Source organism: Cyprinus carpio, chromosome B16 (assembly GCF_018340385.1).
Source record: "Cyprinus carpio isolate SPL01 chromosome B16, ASM1834038v1, whole genome shotgun sequence".
In the NCBI taxonomy this organism is placed as follows: domain Eukaryota; kingdom Metazoa; phylum Chordata; class Actinopteri; order Cypriniformes; family Cyprinidae; genus Cyprinus; species Cyprinus carpio.
Genome location: NC_056612.1, coordinates 25,407,171 through 25,425,462, shown reverse-complemented (window position 1 = coordinate 25,425,462; position 18,292 = coordinate 25,407,171). Strand labels below are relative to the sequence as shown.

The following is an 18,292-nucleotide window of genomic DNA, read 5'->3' as shown; positions in this document are numbered from 1 at the left end:
GTTAAATTAATTATTAATTCAACAACATATACATGTAACTCATAACTCCTATGAGAAGTGTAATTCAAGTAAAATAGAAATTGAAGAGTTTGAAATGGATGTTAAATCAGAAACTATTAACTACTGTTATGGTGCTTTTGGGGGGCTTTTTAATAATCCTTTCCTTATAGAATCATAGTAAAAACTCTAGATGGTCAATACTTGTTTGAATACTTTACTATATTTTAAAACTAGTTTCACACTTAAATACTCAATTGTCCTGTGAGTTGCTATAACACAGAATAAAAACAAAAATGCTTAGTTTTAGTTTTCAATTTAGTCTTATATTCTTTCAAATGTGTTATCTGTGATTTCAGCAGATTTGTTCACTTGAGTCAAACTCCCTCTTTCCAAATCTCTGACTTCCAAAGTCATTTTAGCCAACCTGATGTCAGCTAACCAGAATGTGCAGAGAGCGATTCTGATTGGCTGTTGTTTTGACTGCTTAAAAAGCATGAGTCACTCTCTTGATCATTTTTTAGCTGTTTACAGAGTCTAGGTCTGTCATGGAGAGACGGCTGTGATTTCTCCAGACACCTATTTCAGTGCTATCTGTCAGGTGATAGGGACATTTTATGCATACTGATGCAAAAACTTTTCGCTTACAGCATTTTTACATGAAGCAGGGAGATCTTGATATTCCGAATGAGAATAGAGAGCTGTCACATAAATATATATCCAGATATTATGATGCATGTGAAATAGATGCATATGCTGATAAAATTAAAATGCACTGTCCCATTTCATATAGAGTAAAACAAGTGCATTCCAAATTGTAGTGTCAAATGAAATAGTACTGAGAATGCCAAAGTGCGTTACTATTCCTGGTATATTTACACACCACACTTTTTTTTATATACACACACACACACTGTAAAAGGGATACAGTCAAAGTTAAAATAATAATTGTTTAATGTAATCTTATTGTTTTTATTTATTTATTTTTTTACAAAAAACCCTTAAATGTGCTGTATTTAAGTGTTTGACTCTACGAAACCATAATTTGTTTGCAGATATTTAAGAAATATCTCTGTTTTGGTTTGTGAAACCCGCCCACTGCCAGTTTACCCAATTGTATTTCAGCACCCCGGGTTGCCAGTTGGTGGAAAACACAGCGTATTTCATTTCATTTATCGTAAAGTGTGCTCGTTCCTGTTGGTGTCGTCAATCTGGCAACCTGCGTGTGTCAAGTCTTAGGAGGAGGGGCCGGGTGAAAAAAAAACCCTTTCCAATATTTTGAATTTGGACTGCAATACCTAGTTCAGCCACTGGGTGTCAATCCTACATACAGCACCTTTAATGCAGGTTCTATTTGACCCTATAAATCACCATAGTTCAGGGTTGCCAGGTCCACGGTTCTCCTTCACATAACATTATTTGTAGCTCATCTCCTATACAATAATCGCAATGAGCTTTGTGTCTCACCTCTCATGTAAAGTCAATTTTACTACTTCAATTCAAGCGGCAATGAATGCAGTCTCTTTCACTTTAATACTAGTTAAAGCACAAAATATCAATTCATATCATCAAATCATGTTTTATGTAATCACTCAATCAGCATTCCAACTAAAAGAAAGACATCAAATAAAACAGATTATGATCAATCATTTACCTGAAGAAAGTTGTTTTTTATACAGTGTTCACAGCTGTCCAGTGTCAATTACATTCCATGAAATGTAACAAAGGCAATGGTTACTTTTTTTTATATTGGAGTAACACAATATTGTAAAGCATTACTTTTAAAAGTAGCTGTGTGTGTGTGTGTGTGTGTGTGTGTGTGTGTGTGTGTTTTGTGTGTGTGTGTGTGTGTGTGTGTGTGTGTGTGTGTGTTTGTATGTACTTACATAGCATATATACATGTCAAAAACAATATAAAACTATCTGTATAAAACTCATTTGCAGCAGGAATTGGCAAGAGTCAAGAATCTGAAATATTTTGAATTTTGTTCAACTGTTTTGCAAGTCAGATGCAAATGAGGTATGAAATGAGATGAAAAGAAGCATTTTTACCAGCACAAAAGTACACGCTGAATAACTCTGATACCAGCACGCTTATCAGCTTTTATTTGTGAGAGCTTTTTGCACAATCCTGTCGTTCATAAATGCAAACAGGCTTGCTTTTCATCATCCATAACCAACAATCCTCTATGATCCATAAAGAAAAGCAATCTCCTCCTAAACGGCACAGTGTCAGCTGGGAGAGAGTGTAATTAGCATTTCATTTTCTGATGACTTCATGACATTTCTCTCCATTCAGATGGCAGATATCCATACGTTAATGCTTTCATTACATTCACAATGGAAAGCTTCTTGCTTAATCCCAGTTTCGTAAAGTTTTTGTTAAATTCTAGCAAACATGCTATTTTACTCTCATTAATTTCTTCATCATTAACAGACGCAAACTTTCCAAATGTGCTTTGGAAGACAGTATTTTTTTTTTTCTTTTTTCACTTGAATTAATTCTTTGTCAAACAGTAAGATTTTTCCAGCTGGGTCCCATTTAACTCTGCATGTTTCATTCCCATATAATGCCATAGTATCTGCGTTTAACGTTTAACAGCAACCTTTAAGAAGGTGTTGAAACGTGCCCTGTGCTCAGGCCGTAGATAATGTGCCAGAAATTCCAGATTGTCACTTTTTAGTGCTGATAAGGCATAAATCGTAATTCATTCTTTCAGGACTCTGCCAGCGGTACAAGATTAGAGCCGTGCTAATTCGCGCTTCGAAGCACACAGATCATAGACAAATGGCAGCTCAGAAATTAAAGACTCGTCTCATAGATCCAGCTCAACACCGCGTGCCAATTTCCATGAATATGGTATAGAATAAGAACTAGAACTCTTTTTTTTATTCCTTCATTTTTTTTAATAAATGACAAGTGAAATGAGGTGCAGAAAATGTTGGTTGTTGAACTGAAGTGGTCAAAATAAATATTAGATTTTATTTTAAAGGCTTATCATTTTTGGGGCAAGTCTAAAACCTTGATTTGTATATTTTTTCTGCATTAAAAAAAAAAACATTTATTTTCATATTTATAAATATTAAAAACGAATTAATTAATAATAATAACAACAATAATTATTATTATCATCATCATCATAGGTTATTTAGTGACGAAATGTTGACTTGTACTTAGTCATAACATTTTTATTCCTTAAATTAAAAAAAAAAAACAAATCTTACATTTATTTTTGATAACATTCAGCATTGCATTGTAGAAATAAATTTCATTTTAAAATATATTAAAATAGAAAACATTTATTTGAAATTGTAATAATATTTCACAATAGTACCATTTTTGCTGTATTTTTGATCAAATAAATATAGCTTTGAAAATGATAGAAAAATGATTCCGATCTTTTAAATGATGTGTATAATTACATAATATGAAAATACATGTTTTTTTTTTTGTTTTTTTTTGTAAACTTTAAGTAAAACATTTTCCCAAAATACTTGTGCTTGGTTAATTTTTATAGTTTATAATTTATCTTGCATACAGTATCTAACAGCAACCCAAAAATGTTGAATGGCTATTTTTAATCAGTTTAACACGGTCAGCACACTGTCAATACGTTTGCCCATCTGCACCGAGCGGCAGTGTGAAATTCAGATTTACTTTTTGTTGTGTGCTGTTTGTTGCTTCTCCAAAGCATTGTATTATTCATCAAGGAACTTTTTTCTGACACGGAGCCTGACTAGGTCCTCCAGTTCTGATTATTATGCATAACTTGCTCTAGCCTAGAGCTGTTGAAATTATTTTTTTCTGTGAAAGAAAAAACCCAGCAGTCAGATGAGAATGGCCGGCGTGCACTGTAAAAACATCACTGATTCCATTGTCGCTGTGCCACATTTGGCCTGCGAGACCTGTCGTTGCATGTGGAATATATAATGCTAGTAAGTGTTTATGTGTTGTGAATATTTGCATCGTTATCTATCATTGGCCTGTCACACTTTATATGCAAAGAACACACTCAGTAAAGGTACAAAATGCCTTAAATCAGTATGCATGTGTGTTTGTTCTATCTTTCTTTAAAATAAATCTTTTTTGCTTTATTATTTTTTTTATATATGACATCCATTGCCAGTTTTGCCCCCAATAATATTAGATCAGCAGTAGTAGTGGTCAACTGAATAGCATTTTTCAATAACCACATATGCTCATATCAAGACAGCAGAGTCACATATATGAATCATACAGTAAACTTAAACAGAAATATGCCCAGTATTGGTGTTGCTAAAATACTATAAATACTTATATTTATTATTGTATAATAATTATTTTATTTGATTTTGATCTATTACAACCACACACATTCAGTTACTTTTTTACTTGATTTTTTTTATTTTATGACAAACACAAACCATTCCCAGTTCTCTCACAAGTGTTGCTAAAATGCTGTATTTTATTTTATAATTATTTATATTTTCTATATAATTTTACTTTATTATTAATTATAATTTAATTTTATAATTTTACTTAATTTTGCTTTATTACAAGCATTCTCAGTACTTTCAGAAAGTACTCACAATATATATATGTATATTAAAATGTATAGTTTATTTACTTTTACTATTTTAATTTACTAAAATTTTTAGTTGATTTATTTTAATTTATTTTATTTTATAACGCACAAAGCAATCTCAATACTGGCACAACTGTACTCATTTATTTATTTATTTATTTGATTATTTTTTTATTTATTAATAATACATTTTATTTTATTTTACTACAAACACAAAGCATTCTCAGTCTTGACAAGTGTGTTGTTTTTATTATTTGTTTTTATGTTTGTTTATTATTTATCTTCTTTTGTACAACACTTTGGTCTATACACTGTGGTTTTGAAAGTACTTCAGAATTAACGTTGTTTTATTCATTTGTTTATATTACACTTTGTTTTATTTATTTATTTAATTTTATTACAACAAAAAACTGTAATGCAATGACATTCTGATGTTTTTAAGTGCAACTAGTGTCCAAATACTCACTGTGTGTGGAAATAAGTGAATATTAATCATCAAAATCATGTATTTGGATGTGGATAGCGCTTGTGAAGGGCGGATACCTTGCCAGTTCTCCTTCAGGTGCCTTGCGTAAAATGTGACAGAGAGATCTCATTTTATCACAGCAGACTGCAAAGGCTTTTTTGTATCAAAGCACTGCCAAGAAAGCCTGATCCCCGCGGCCACAGACCGACTGATCTGCCGTTTAACACTGCTTTAGAGCCGTTAACTGCACTGGCGGCTGATGGCCATCGGAGTTGACGTGCATTAAATGCCATACAGATGGCGTGCAATGCAAGCACTCAGCTCGTCTCTGTGGTGGACAGAGTCCGTGTGGTCACACTTTCTCATCCCACCCTGTGAATTATACATCACAGAGCGTGTCAGCCGCCGTGCCCCCTTTGGCCTTCCTCTTTGTTTTTAAAGAGGGATAATTACTCTGATTTACATTCAGGTGAGCCAACCTCTGCACTCGTGGGGCCGTGAAATTCGCCTCTCGACTTCTGATCTTTAAATACCATGAAACCTGCAGAGCTTTGCTGCAATTTATATGTCAAACGCCTTTACCCCGCTGAAATCATGACATATCAAATGTGGAAATAGGTTTAATTTTAGGTCTGTCATTCTTAAGCGCTCTCAAAGCTGTTTTTCGTTCTTCTTGGATGGCGAAGGCATTACTGTCTAGCTGTTTACCTTCAATTTATAGTGTATTGCAGCTGAATAATGGAAGTGTATGTGTAAGTATGGTGTGTATGCGCAAGAAAATGCACTGGAAAATGCTTTTCAAAATGTAAAAATAAAACCCATTTTTCAAATCATACTCAGAGATTTCCTCCAGAACTTTAAAACCTGCCTGGTTAATAATTGACTCTGTGTTGAATTCACACCGGCATGTATTTTTAAGCAGTATATTTCTACAGTATAGGAGTTTGTTTTGAGGGTCAGGTCGGGTTATGTGCAGATAAATCATTCAGAAATCAAGGCGATCAGACCGGATTTTCCTTGACAGTGGTTATGCTGGTACCAGCCATGTAGGTTTCAGAAGCAGTAGAAGAAATAATCAGAAACCTGGTTATCAAATGCTTCTTAGATGCATTAAACATAAAATGGTTTATTAAAGTTAAAATTAAATCAATATTGATCCTGTGTCCTTTCTTGAAGGTGAGATATGATTTTATTTTTGTTAAAATAACCTATTTTATCCTATTTTATTGTGTAGACCACAGTTATTTTAGTATTATTTACAGGGTCATAGCTGGGGTTTGTGGGGCCCCGGTGCATGTTGGACCCGTAGGCTCTGTTTGAAATTGTGTAAATAGCACAAATAAATAAATAGAACAGTGATACAAATTAAAAAATATTTACAGTTTTTCAAGTTTGTAGGTGTCCAAGAACAGAAAGCATATAATCAAATGTAAAATATCATTGCATAGTCTTTGTGTGCGGTCTGTGAGACGCGGTTCTCTGTGCGCGCACTGAACACAGTACATTAGGACTCGGTTAAGTTCTTTCACTTCTTGTGCTTGTATGCTTTAAACTATTTTGAATGTTTAAATTGGCAAGATAAGCTAAATTGAATGATAAGGCGGCCCGTTGACTGTCCTGAGAGTCTTTTTAGGCTGGCCTCGGCCACTATCAGTTTATATTTTAAAATTAGCTTTCATTTTTGTATTTTCAGTTGAATTTAGATTTTTAGTCATTTATATGCTTGTCATTTTTTTTTCAATTTACTTATTTTCATTAACTTTTAACCAATTAGTAATTTTAGTGCTTGAAAAAAAAATTGTTGTCAATGCCAGTTTTCTCACATTTTTATTTAGTTTTTATTTTATTTTATTTTATTTTACAAAATGATTTAATAGTTTGTTTATGATAACAATAAAATTGGCAGAGACAACTAGAGTATTTGCAGTGAGTGCTTCAGCCTAAACTTACTTTAGTTAGTTGCCAAGAAATATTTTGACTTATTTTGGTTAATTGCTGAGGCAAAATTTCTCATTTTCATTTAGTTAATTTTTTTCATTGAATATGTTGTGTTGGGTTGTGTTGGGTTGGGTTAGGTTGTGTTGTGTTGTGTTGTTGTGTTGTGTATCGTTATGTTATGTTACGTTACGTTATGTTATTGCTTTGCTTTGCTTTGCTTTGCTTTAGGTTAAATATAACCCCAGTAGGAAACAACTAGAAGATTTATTTCAACTTAGTTAGCTGCCAGGGCGAAATTTCTCATTTTCATTTAGTTTACATTTTTTGTTTTGTTTTGTTTTTTTTGTTTTGAACAATAATTTTTTTTAAATTAATATTTTTTTTAGATGAATATAGATGGTTTGCAGTGAGATTCAGGTGAATAAAATCAACATATTTCACTCAGGAAAGTTAATGTAGTGTTAATTTAGTTAACGAAGACTATAATGAAAAATGTTCGTTTTTTGGATATTTTTTTTCATGTGTATGAGAAGATGTTATTATGGGGTCAATAAATGATAGCTATGATTATATCAACATGCAATTTTGTTGACAAAATAAGACAAGACTAAAATATATTCAAGAAAATAAAAACTTTACCAAAAACCTCTTTTCGTCAAAAAACTAGACAATAAGACTAACAAGGACATTTTAACATAGGACTAAGGCTAAAATTGATAATATTTGACAAAATTTACACTAAGTCGATGTATGTAAAAAAAAAAAAGGGCTACTAATGGTAACTTTCATATGAACTATCTTGACAGCCAAGTTCTGCGGTGAACCCGGCTTACCTCCGCACGTCAGACGCGAGGGTCAGAGCTTCATCTTCAAAGCCGAGGTCACGTACAGCTGCAGCGCCCCCTATGTGCTGGTGGGCTCCTCGACACGCACCTGTCAAGCAGACGGCACGTGGAGCGGGACGCAGCTGCGTTGCATAGGTACACCATCATCTGTTCTCAAAAGAACATTTCAACCTCATCAGCCAACGCCGCTAAACCAGTAATGACCATAATATCCACTCCAGCTTTGATCTACGAGGAAAATGTGAACATTATGACCCGCTGCTACGGGTCACTATCATTACATCAAGGACTACATCTGCTTCTCCTAATCCAATTATGAAGATAACAATGGTGGAGCTGAAAATGACTGTGCCATTCTGCTTTTACCACAGAACCGACTCGGACAACTTGCGAAAATCCTGGCACTCCTGAGTACGGCTCTCTGAACAGCAGTCTGGGCTTTAAGGTAAGAAGGAGTTGAGCTGAGAGCGATGCTCTCGGACTATCTAGGACTCTTGTATCAAAGCCATTATGATGAGAATAAGTTCAAAAGGCCCATTTCTGTCAGTTGTAGGCCGCTTTCATCTTCAAGTGCAAAAACGGCCTTTTCAGTTGGCACAATGTGACTTTTGATGTGCTTATTAAGAACTGAAAATCATATTTTCCATCATTGCTGAGACAAAAGGAGATCTGTCCGCCCAGTGACAGTATGATCCAAAGGCGTTAATGCCACATCAGAGAGACCCTTCAGAGAGACCCTTCGTTTGAGTACATGTCAAAGCGGGACTCTGGCGAGGTATTGCAGTCTTTCCGGGCTGCCCTGTCTTTATAAGCACAATTGATTTATTGTCAAGTTGATTCAGTCAAATGCTGTTTGAAGAGCCCATGGCAGTTTCAGGATGTGTGACTGTCTCCCGCCATCAGCTCTTATTGTCTGGGGAGAGTTTATTCTTCAAACACTCACTATATCTGCCCAAACGCCTCTGCCGGCGCTTAAATGGCTCTTCAGACTCTGCCATTTCTTCCTCAGAGGGGCAAGAGAAATGAAAAATGTATTGGGCACTTTAATATGACAACTTTGCCTGCTATAATGTCATATTGGAAATAAAAGTGGTCAACGGAATTGGGTTTTTCAGCAGAGACAGCATTGACTGACATGTATGATACAGTAAGTTTAAGTGTAAAACACTTTGTGTTTGTGTATATATATATATATATATATATATATATATATATATATATATATATAGATATATATATATATATATATATATTCATTATAATTTCATTTGTAACTTTTTTTATATTATATTGTATTTTATTTTATTCATTCCACAAAACATTATCAGCACTGGCACAAGTGTTGCTTTGTTTTGCTTTGCTTTGCTTTCTTTGTTTTGTTTTTTGCAAAACAATCTTAATGTTTGCACAATAACATTTTTATTTTATTTGATTATTTTATTTCATTTTATATTACTTTTTATTTTATTTTATTTAGCTTTATTTTATTACACCCCCAAAACATTTATCAGTATTGGTTGCTATTGTGTTGCTAAACAAAACAAAAAAAATAAAATAAATATATATATATATATATATATATATATATATATTTTATTTTTTACAGCCATAAAACATTGTGAACTTAGCGTTACAAATTTCCAGTGGCAATAATGATATTTTATTTCTTATTTTGCTATATTTTATTGCAATTCTCAAAAGTGGCAGAAATGTTTTTACATTTTGCTTTGCTTTTTTTTTTTTTTTACAACCACAGAGCATAGTACCATAATTTCTATTGCCAATCAGTAAGTATAATAATAGTATAATAATTAGTAAGTAAATAAATATATTAAATAATAATAATTATTATTATTATTATTAAATTAAGTCTGGGGATTTTCCCATGGAGGTAAAACTGTTTGAATGTATTGCTTAGCAAGTTATTGAAAGTTATTTAAACTGTCACCATATTTATCTTAGCAAGTTATTGAAAGTTATTTAAACTGTCACCATATTTATCTCTATGATATTTATTGTATATTTGCATAGAGTAGGTTTCTGGTCTTAATTTTAACAAATACAATTAAATAAAAAAAATTTATTGAAACGATATTTATTGTATATTTGCATAGAGTAGGTTTCTGGTATTATTTTTAAGATGTATGTTTAAATAGATAATGTTTATTAATATTTTTTGATATGAAAAGCGTTTGTCTGTTGAGTTTGCTTTGGATCACTCACGCCTTGAGGAATGAGCTCTTTGAAGGGCAAAATAAAAGCCGGTCCTCTCGGCTGGCTCTCTGTGAACACAGGGCTCTCCACGTCTTGTTTGTGTCAGTCAGGCTGCTGTTGTCACCGATTCCTTTAGAAGTGTGTGGTGTAATGAAATCTAATGTTCCAGTGTTGTGAGCCTTTCATCTCAGCAGGACTCACAGACTCCGATTCCCCTCCTCAACATTTGCATGTTCTGCTATAATGCTCAGAGTTTATAGAGGACTTCCTTCACATGAAGGCTGGTTTTCCTTACAACACATAAAAAACTGAAAGAAGTAAGACTAAAGGATATACAGGTCCTCAGGTATAGTGAATACAAGGAGAATGTGCAACATTCAGAACTGAAATGAGAGACTGTCTTTTGATTTGTTATTTAACTCTTTAATTTAAATCGAGCTAGGAAACAGGATGCAGAATGGGCTTTTTTTAAAATAATGCACTTACTGAAATTAATATTAATTGATTTATAGGCAGTGTTATTTATTTTCATTAAAACTTTTGCATATTTTTTATATATTTCTTATGTATAGTTCTCCATTTATTTATTTATTTATTTATTTATTTATTTTCTTAGAAATATAGTCAAGGGTATCATTATATTATTATATTATATTATATTATATTATATTATATTATATTATATTATATTATATTATATTATATTATATTATATTATATTATATTATATTATATTATATTATATATTATATTATATTATATCAAACATAATATCATTTAAAAATTTGGGGTCAGTAAGTTTTTTTGGGGGAAATTAATCATTTTAATTAGTAAGGATGCATTTAATTAATCAAAATTGGCAGTAAAGTCAGTAAATACACTATATGTATTATTTCAGATAAATGCTGTTTTTATGACGTTTCTATTTATCAAATAATTCTGAAAAAAAGTGCCAATATTTTCACCAGAATATTAGAATGATTTCAGAAGGATCATGTGACACTGAAGACTATAGTAATGATGCTGAAAATTATGCTTTGCATTACAGGAATAACTTACATTTTAAAATATTTTCACATTTAAAACGGTTATTTTAAATGGTAATAATATTTCACAATGTTTCTGTTTTTATCGTATTTTTGATCAAGTGTAAGGATAAGAGTCTTTGTTTAAATAAATAAATAAATAAACTAATTAATTCATTAAACCTCACTGACTTCAAACTTTTGAATGGTGGTGATTTCTTTTTAGCTGATTTTAATAAAAAGTGGCAATAATCCTGTAGCCATTATATCTAGAATTATTAGCCTACTTCCTCCTTTTCTTATGGTCTTTACCTTTACTAATGTAGTTCAGTTCAAACTCACCATATTGTCATCATGCTTATACTGAATCAGTTGAACAGGAGATGATTCTTAAATCCTGAATCTTGCACAGTCCTGATATCTATTGTATTTTGACCAGCAGTGTTTGTGAGTGTGAGAGGAGAGATGTCGAGGTGTGTGTGTGTGTGTGTGTGTGTGTGTGTGTGTGTGTGGCAGCTCTGACAGGCTTATCTCTGTGCCTCAGGTGGGCAGCACAGTGAAGTTCCACTGTCAGACGAGCTACTTGTTACTGGGCTCCACCACACGGACGTGCCAGCAAGATTTGACCTGGAGTGGCACTCAACCAGAATGCATCCGTGAGTCCCTCTCGCTTACCTCCACAACAGACGCCACACACAGTTTTTTGGTTGGATTTGTGAGTGTGTGCGCATTGTACTTCATCTTTTCCAGATGTCTGTTATTTTGTTTTCTTGTTTTCTTGGCAAGTCATCCATTTTGCATGTCACGATACAACTTTGATTTCACCCTCCAGGAGTTTTGTTTTTCCATATTCATGTTATTTCAAGTGAAAATGAAAAATATTACTTTACCAGACATGCAGTACATCACGTGAATGCATTTATGATGAGAGTGGCTCTAGTAAGTGTGTTACTGGGTAAATTTCACAAAATTTTTCTAACATTTAAGAAATTTGACATTTTTATTCTACTTACTATTTATTATACTCTACTATTCTAATTTTTATTTACTATATTTGTATTATATTATATTGTTACACTAAATATGGATATAAACTGATGTAGTGATTCTTATTAATTATCATTCTAAATATTGCAATGTATATATTATATTATTTTATTACACTAAATATGGAAATATATGGATGTAATTATTCTTGTAATTAATTAGATTATATTATATAACTGCACTAAATATGGATATATATGGATGTAATGATTCTTATAATTAATTATATTATATTATGTAATGGATGTAATGATTCTTCTTATTAATTATCATTCTAAATATTACAATGCATATTGTATTATATTATATTACATATTGTATTATATTATTGCACTAAATTGTGGATATATATGGATGTAATGATTCTTATAATTATATTATATTATATTATATTATATTATATTATATTATATTATATTATATTATATTATATTATATTATATTATATATATATATTATTTTATTTTATATTATGTCACAATAGTTAATTTTTTCCTGAAAATTCCACAAAAACAAATTTATATAGTTAGTAATGATCCAGAGAATTAAAACTTTATTCTGTAAATCATCTAATTTCCCCAAAAATTCTCATCAGTGTAAAAAATTCTAATTATATAATTATTGCAATGCATTTCTTATTATATTATATATATATTATATTATATTATATTATATTATATTATATTATATTATATTATATTATATTATATTATATTATATTATATTATATAATTGTGTATAATAATAAATTTAATCATTAATTTAAATAAAATCTTAAATTATTTAAAATGAAAATAATTACAGAAAAAAAAAAAAACATTATTATGGTACTTACGGTGTTTTATTTTTTTTTCCTTTTTGGGGTGAAAATGAAATGGATGTTTTGTAATGAGATTTCCCCATCCATCAGAGCCTTAGAGCTTACTGCTTGACATATCTCCTAATGCAGCCCACTCCTGTAAGCAACCAAAGACCCCGTCGCATGCCAACGTGCTGGGCATGGACCTGCCCTCCTTTGGCTACACGCTGCTCTATTCCTGCCAGCCTGGTTTCCTTCTCACCGGGGGCTCAGAGCACCGCGCATGCCGGCCGGATGGATCCTGGACTGGGAAGGTGCCTGTTTGTAGAGGTACGCAGTCCAACACCCCATCAGTACAGAACTCAGATGTGTTTTACACTTCAACTTTGTGACCTGCAACTTTTCTGCCGTTTTCTTTTGTCTTGTCGAGGCAGAAGCCGACTGATGGCGTTTCCTTTGCTTGATGTGGGAAGTCATGTGTGAAATGCATTTTCTTAAACCCATTTCAAATGCAGTGAATCGTTGATGCAGTGATATGCATTTTTCTTTCAGCTGGCTCAAAAACAACTGAAAAAGTCATAACACCTGTTCAAGGAACATTGAGTCCCAAAGTCAACGGTGAGTCTTACTGTGCTGTGCAAAATATTACACGTATGATCTAAAACAAATAATAATCAATGCTTGCACTTGTTTATTTCCATTATTGTGTTTAAAGGTATGTCTTAAAGGGACAGTTCACTTAAAAATTATGTCATAATTTTAACCGTCATTTAAATTGGTTGTTTTAAACCTGTTTGAGTTTCTTTCAGCTGTTGAACACAAAAGAAAATATTCTGAAGCTGGTAACCAAACAGTTGACGGTAGCCATTGACTTCAATATTATGAAAAAATACTATGTAAGTCAACTGTTTGGTTGCCAGCATTCTTCAGAAAACTTCTTTCATGCATCACTGGTTGCTTACTGCTTTTATAACACTGCAACAGCAGCAATAATAAACCAAATGTGATCATAAATAAAAAAATGTTTATCAGATCACAGGATGATTGATTTTATATTGTGGTATCACAATAGTTATTTTTACGGAAAATTAAAAATAATTTATTAGTGCTGTCAAACGATTAATCGCGATTAATCGCATCCAAAATAAAAGAAAAAATTGTTTACATAATATATGTGTGTATACTGTGTATATTTATTATGTATATATAAATACAAACACATGCATGTATATATTTATGAAAAATATGTTGTTGATATGTTACATTTATTTAGATATAATATGAAATATAAGAATATAAATATATACATGTAAATATTAAAAAAATATTTACTGTATGTGTGTGTATTTATATATATATATTTGGGGCAGCTGTGGCCTAATGGTTAGAGAATTGGACTTGTAACCAGAAGGTCGCAGGTTCGAGTTAACTAGCAATAATTATAAAAATCTGTGTTATAAAAAAAAAAAAAATCTATATACAGTATACAGTACACTCTCAGAAAAAAGGTACAAAAGCTGTCACTGGGGCAGTACCTTTAAAAAAAGGCACACCTTTGTACCTAAACAATCCATATTGGTACCTGAAGTGTACATATTAGTACCTACAAGGTACAAAAGTGTTCCTTTTGAAAAGGTACTGCCCCAGTGACAGCTTTTGTACCTTTTTTCTGAGAGTGTACATATAATTAGGTGCTAATGATCCAGTGAATTAAATTGTTATAAATCACTTAATTCCATTTTTCAGATTCCATAATCTGAATAATTCTTATGTAATTTGACTCATTATTTAAATGTAGGCTGCACAGTTGTCAAGAAATATAGCGACTTGGACAATATAGAAAGGCTTTTTTATAACTTGGTCACAGTTTTAGAGTCGGTAGTACAGCATATTGCTTTATTATCGTTGTTGATGTCCATTTGAAAGTAGAGAACGAGCTCGCTATCGTTTCTACTCTGAGGTCATTCACAGTCAGATCCTCAGAAAAAAGTTTGAGGTGTTAATTGCACCGAACGCATTGCAAATGGCTTCTTAACCTCTTCTGACACATTAAATCTTGTCATTGCAGTTCCTGACGACGTGTTTGCGCCCACATATGTGTGGAAAGGTTCGTTTGAGTATAAAGGAGTGAAACAACCGATGACTTTGACAATCACTAGCTTTAACGTGACTTCGGGGAAAGTCAATGTGACTTTAACTAACAGGCACTCAGAACTGCTGTTGTCAGGTAAGAAGCTATAATGGCAGCGCCGCACAGTACAGCTCATGTCATAAACACTTCTATCAGTGCAGAAACCTGCTGCTCTGTGGAATCTCACCTGTTAGACACAACAGCTCATGTCAGAAGTTATGGAAATAATGTCACTTACTGTTTGTTCAAGATTGTGCCTTTAGTGTCTGCTTTTCTTAAAGACTGCAAGAGCCACTATATTTACAATATGGAAGAGTAAATATGGATTAAAAAAGAACAAATGTTTAAAAGTTTGGGATTAAAGAGACTTTTAATGTATTTGAACTCTTATGCTCATCAAGGCTGCATTTATTTGATCAAAAAATACAGTAAAAACAGACAAATTATGCAAATCTTTTTGCAATTTACAATAGCTGTTTTGTATTGAATATATATTGAAATGTAATTTATTCTTGTCATGCAAAGCTGAATTTTCTGCTTCATTACTCCAGCCTTCAGTGTCACTTGATCCTTCATGAATCATTCTAATATGATGAATCACTGCTTAAGAAACATTTAATATTATTATTAATGGTGAAAAGCATATTTTTAGGATTTCTTTGATGTATTCAAAGTTCAAATGGACAGAATGCATTTGAAATAGAAATCTTTTGTGACATTAGAAATGTCTTTACTGTCACTTTCGATCAATTTTATGCATCCTTGCTGAATAACAGTATTGATTTCTTTTTGGAGCTTGGACACACACCAACGTATCAGATTATTCATAACAAACAGATAAGTCAGACATTATTGCAAAAACAGCTTCACTGTAAGAAACACTTGAGCTGAAAGCAAAAGACAAAACTGTGAAACTAATATTATAAAGCAGATACTTCAGATTTCTAATTGGATGAGCCACATTCAAAGCTATTTTAAAGTATCCAATATTAACACACCTGTGACCACATATCAGTTGAATTGTATGTTATTGTAAATATTAATCCCAATACATTTGCATTAATGAGCAGGTGTACTCAATGAATGGCCACTGCATGCAAGTGAGTGCAATACAAGCCGTGTTTAATGTTGTCTGAACGCAGGTGTTTACAAGAGTCGAGACGCTCGTCTGACGCTGCGGCTGTATCACATGAGAGCTCTGGTGAAGAGCACCTACAGCAAGATCACTGAGGAGACCTTGATCATGGACGGCTTTGTAAGTGGACTAGAGTCTCTAACTTACTACAAGCTGCATGTTTGTTCATATAGTGCAAGTTAATGGTTCTTGGTCTTGCTCTAATCGCTAATTTAAAGTTTCATTGGAAACTCTAGTTCTTCAAGTCGTAAAAGATCATAGATTTGTTCTCAGGTACAATAGTGCCCCGTTCACAAAACGCATCTCTGGCTATTTTTAAACTCTGCAGTAAAAGAAAGCAGGTATTCAGAGAGCAATACCTTGTAATATTGCAGAGAACATTTGCTCTATTCAGAATTTGAGAGAACATGATGTTCATCTTTGTGTTGTTGTTCTCCTCGAGGTCTCTGCTGACCATGAAGGAAACACATACTTGTTTTTTGGATTTTTTATAAGGTGTAGAGTATGGGGCGTTTGTGGTGCTGAGGAGAGGTGTTATGCATTTAAGCAATGACAAATGATATTTATGTTTTTATGTTCAGCCAAGCAAGCAGTAATTATAAAAATCTAAATCTATATATATATATAATAACAATTCTGTTACTTTGACACTTGACATGAGCTGTTTTTTCAGCCGTATGATTCAGCCTAGATTGATGTAGCTCTGTTAAAAATTATTATTTTCCCATCATGCATCATTTTAGGTCTGAACATAATAGAGCCCACCAGGAGCCCCGATGTTCCACCCAGAACTAATAGCAGCTCTGTGGCCGTTGCCATTCTTGTGCCTTTCTTCGCCCTGATATTTGCAGGCTTTGGGTTTTATCTCTATAAACAGAGGTGGGTGCAATTTCAGCAATGAAATTACTAATGAAAAAAGATTAGAAATTTTTATTTTTCCTTCTCATTTGATGGCAGGAAGTCTGATAAAGCGGAGTACAGCGGCTGCTCTGTGCATGAAAACAACAACGGTCAGGCTACCTTCGAGAATCCCATGTACAACACCAATTCCAAATCCATCGAGGGAAAGGTCGTCCGCTTCGATCCCAATCTCAATACGGTTTGCACAATGGTTTGAGGGTTTGATGCTGTCAGAACTGTCACTTTTGTGTTGGTATATTAATTGTTTTAGTCTCTTCGAAGCAACTTTCAAGCACAGTTGGGGTGCGCTACTGACACGGCAGCTCAAAGCTGTGCGCGGACTTGCAGGAAAACGTCATATTCTTCACCGTTCGAGTGGAGAATTATATATTATCTACATCTCACTCTGAGAGTGTTGATTTTGTATTTAAAAGAAAACAAAAACAAAAAGTTAGGTGTCCTTTTCCAATGTGAGTTTCATATGGCGCAAATTATTTTAAGCCATTCCAAGGGCGTTCACACATACAGCGATTTGCTGCGTTGAAAAGTTGAGAAACGTTGAACTTTATGCAAGTCAACATGATACTGTGACTACCAGTAGGAGTGAAGACATTTGATGTGATAACGTGATCCGTCTCTTGTCAGAAACTGTAGACAAAATGGTGAAGTTAATGTTCTGTATAATTTCTCTGCTCAGAAAAACAACATGATGCATGGAGAACCTTATCAGAAATCATGAGCGTTTAAAGTCCATTCATGCATCGATAATCGTTCATTTGCTTCATGATATGATGCTTAAGTGCTATTCAGACTCTTTCCTCTGCAGAATGCTCATTTGTACCGGCAAGAAAACTGATTCTTTGTCAAAGGAGCTGATTTTTGCTGACAGCGCATCTCAGCGTGTGGTGAAAAGGTTGTATGTGTGAACAGCCCTTCAGACTGTGCACATCGTCTCGTCATCGCAGTGCGCTTAAACCTACTAGCCTCCTACAGATCTAAGTCGCTTATGAAACACGAGCGTTCCTATCGGATGATGCTCACATTTAAGTGTAAACTTCCTAGTTTTTTAATGAGGAATGATCACTATTACAAATGGTTTTCGGTTGGCTGTTTTAAAGGAATAGTACATTCAAAAATGAAAAATTGCTGAAAATGTACTCACTCTCAAGATGTAAATGAATTTGTGTGTTCATCAGAACAGATTTGAGGAAATCTGTTACATCACTTGCT

The 18,292-nt window shown here is 33.1% G+C and overlaps 1 protein-coding gene across 1 annotated transcript in view; it reads left to right on the top strand.

Annotated features, from left to right (window-relative positions):
* LOC109105484 (CUB and sushi domain-containing protein 3-like) overlaps positions 1–18,292 on the top strand; it is a 242,628-nt gene extending 224,336 nt beyond the window's left edge. Inside the window, 11 exon segments of the mRNA XM_042741717.1 lie at positions 7,773–7,946; positions 8,183–8,256; positions 11,595–11,706; positions 13,047–13,226; positions 13,449–13,514; positions 14,965–15,123; positions 16,170–16,282; positions 16,605–16,646; positions 16,648–16,693; positions 16,906–17,041; positions 17,120–18,292. Coding sequence (XP_042597651.1) covers positions 7,773–7,946; positions 8,183–8,256; positions 11,595–11,706; positions 13,047–13,226; positions 13,449–13,514; positions 14,965–15,123; positions 16,170–16,282; positions 16,605–16,646; positions 16,648–16,693; positions 16,906–17,041; positions 17,120–17,279 — 1,262 coding nt within the window. The 3' untranslated portion in view covers positions 17,280–18,292.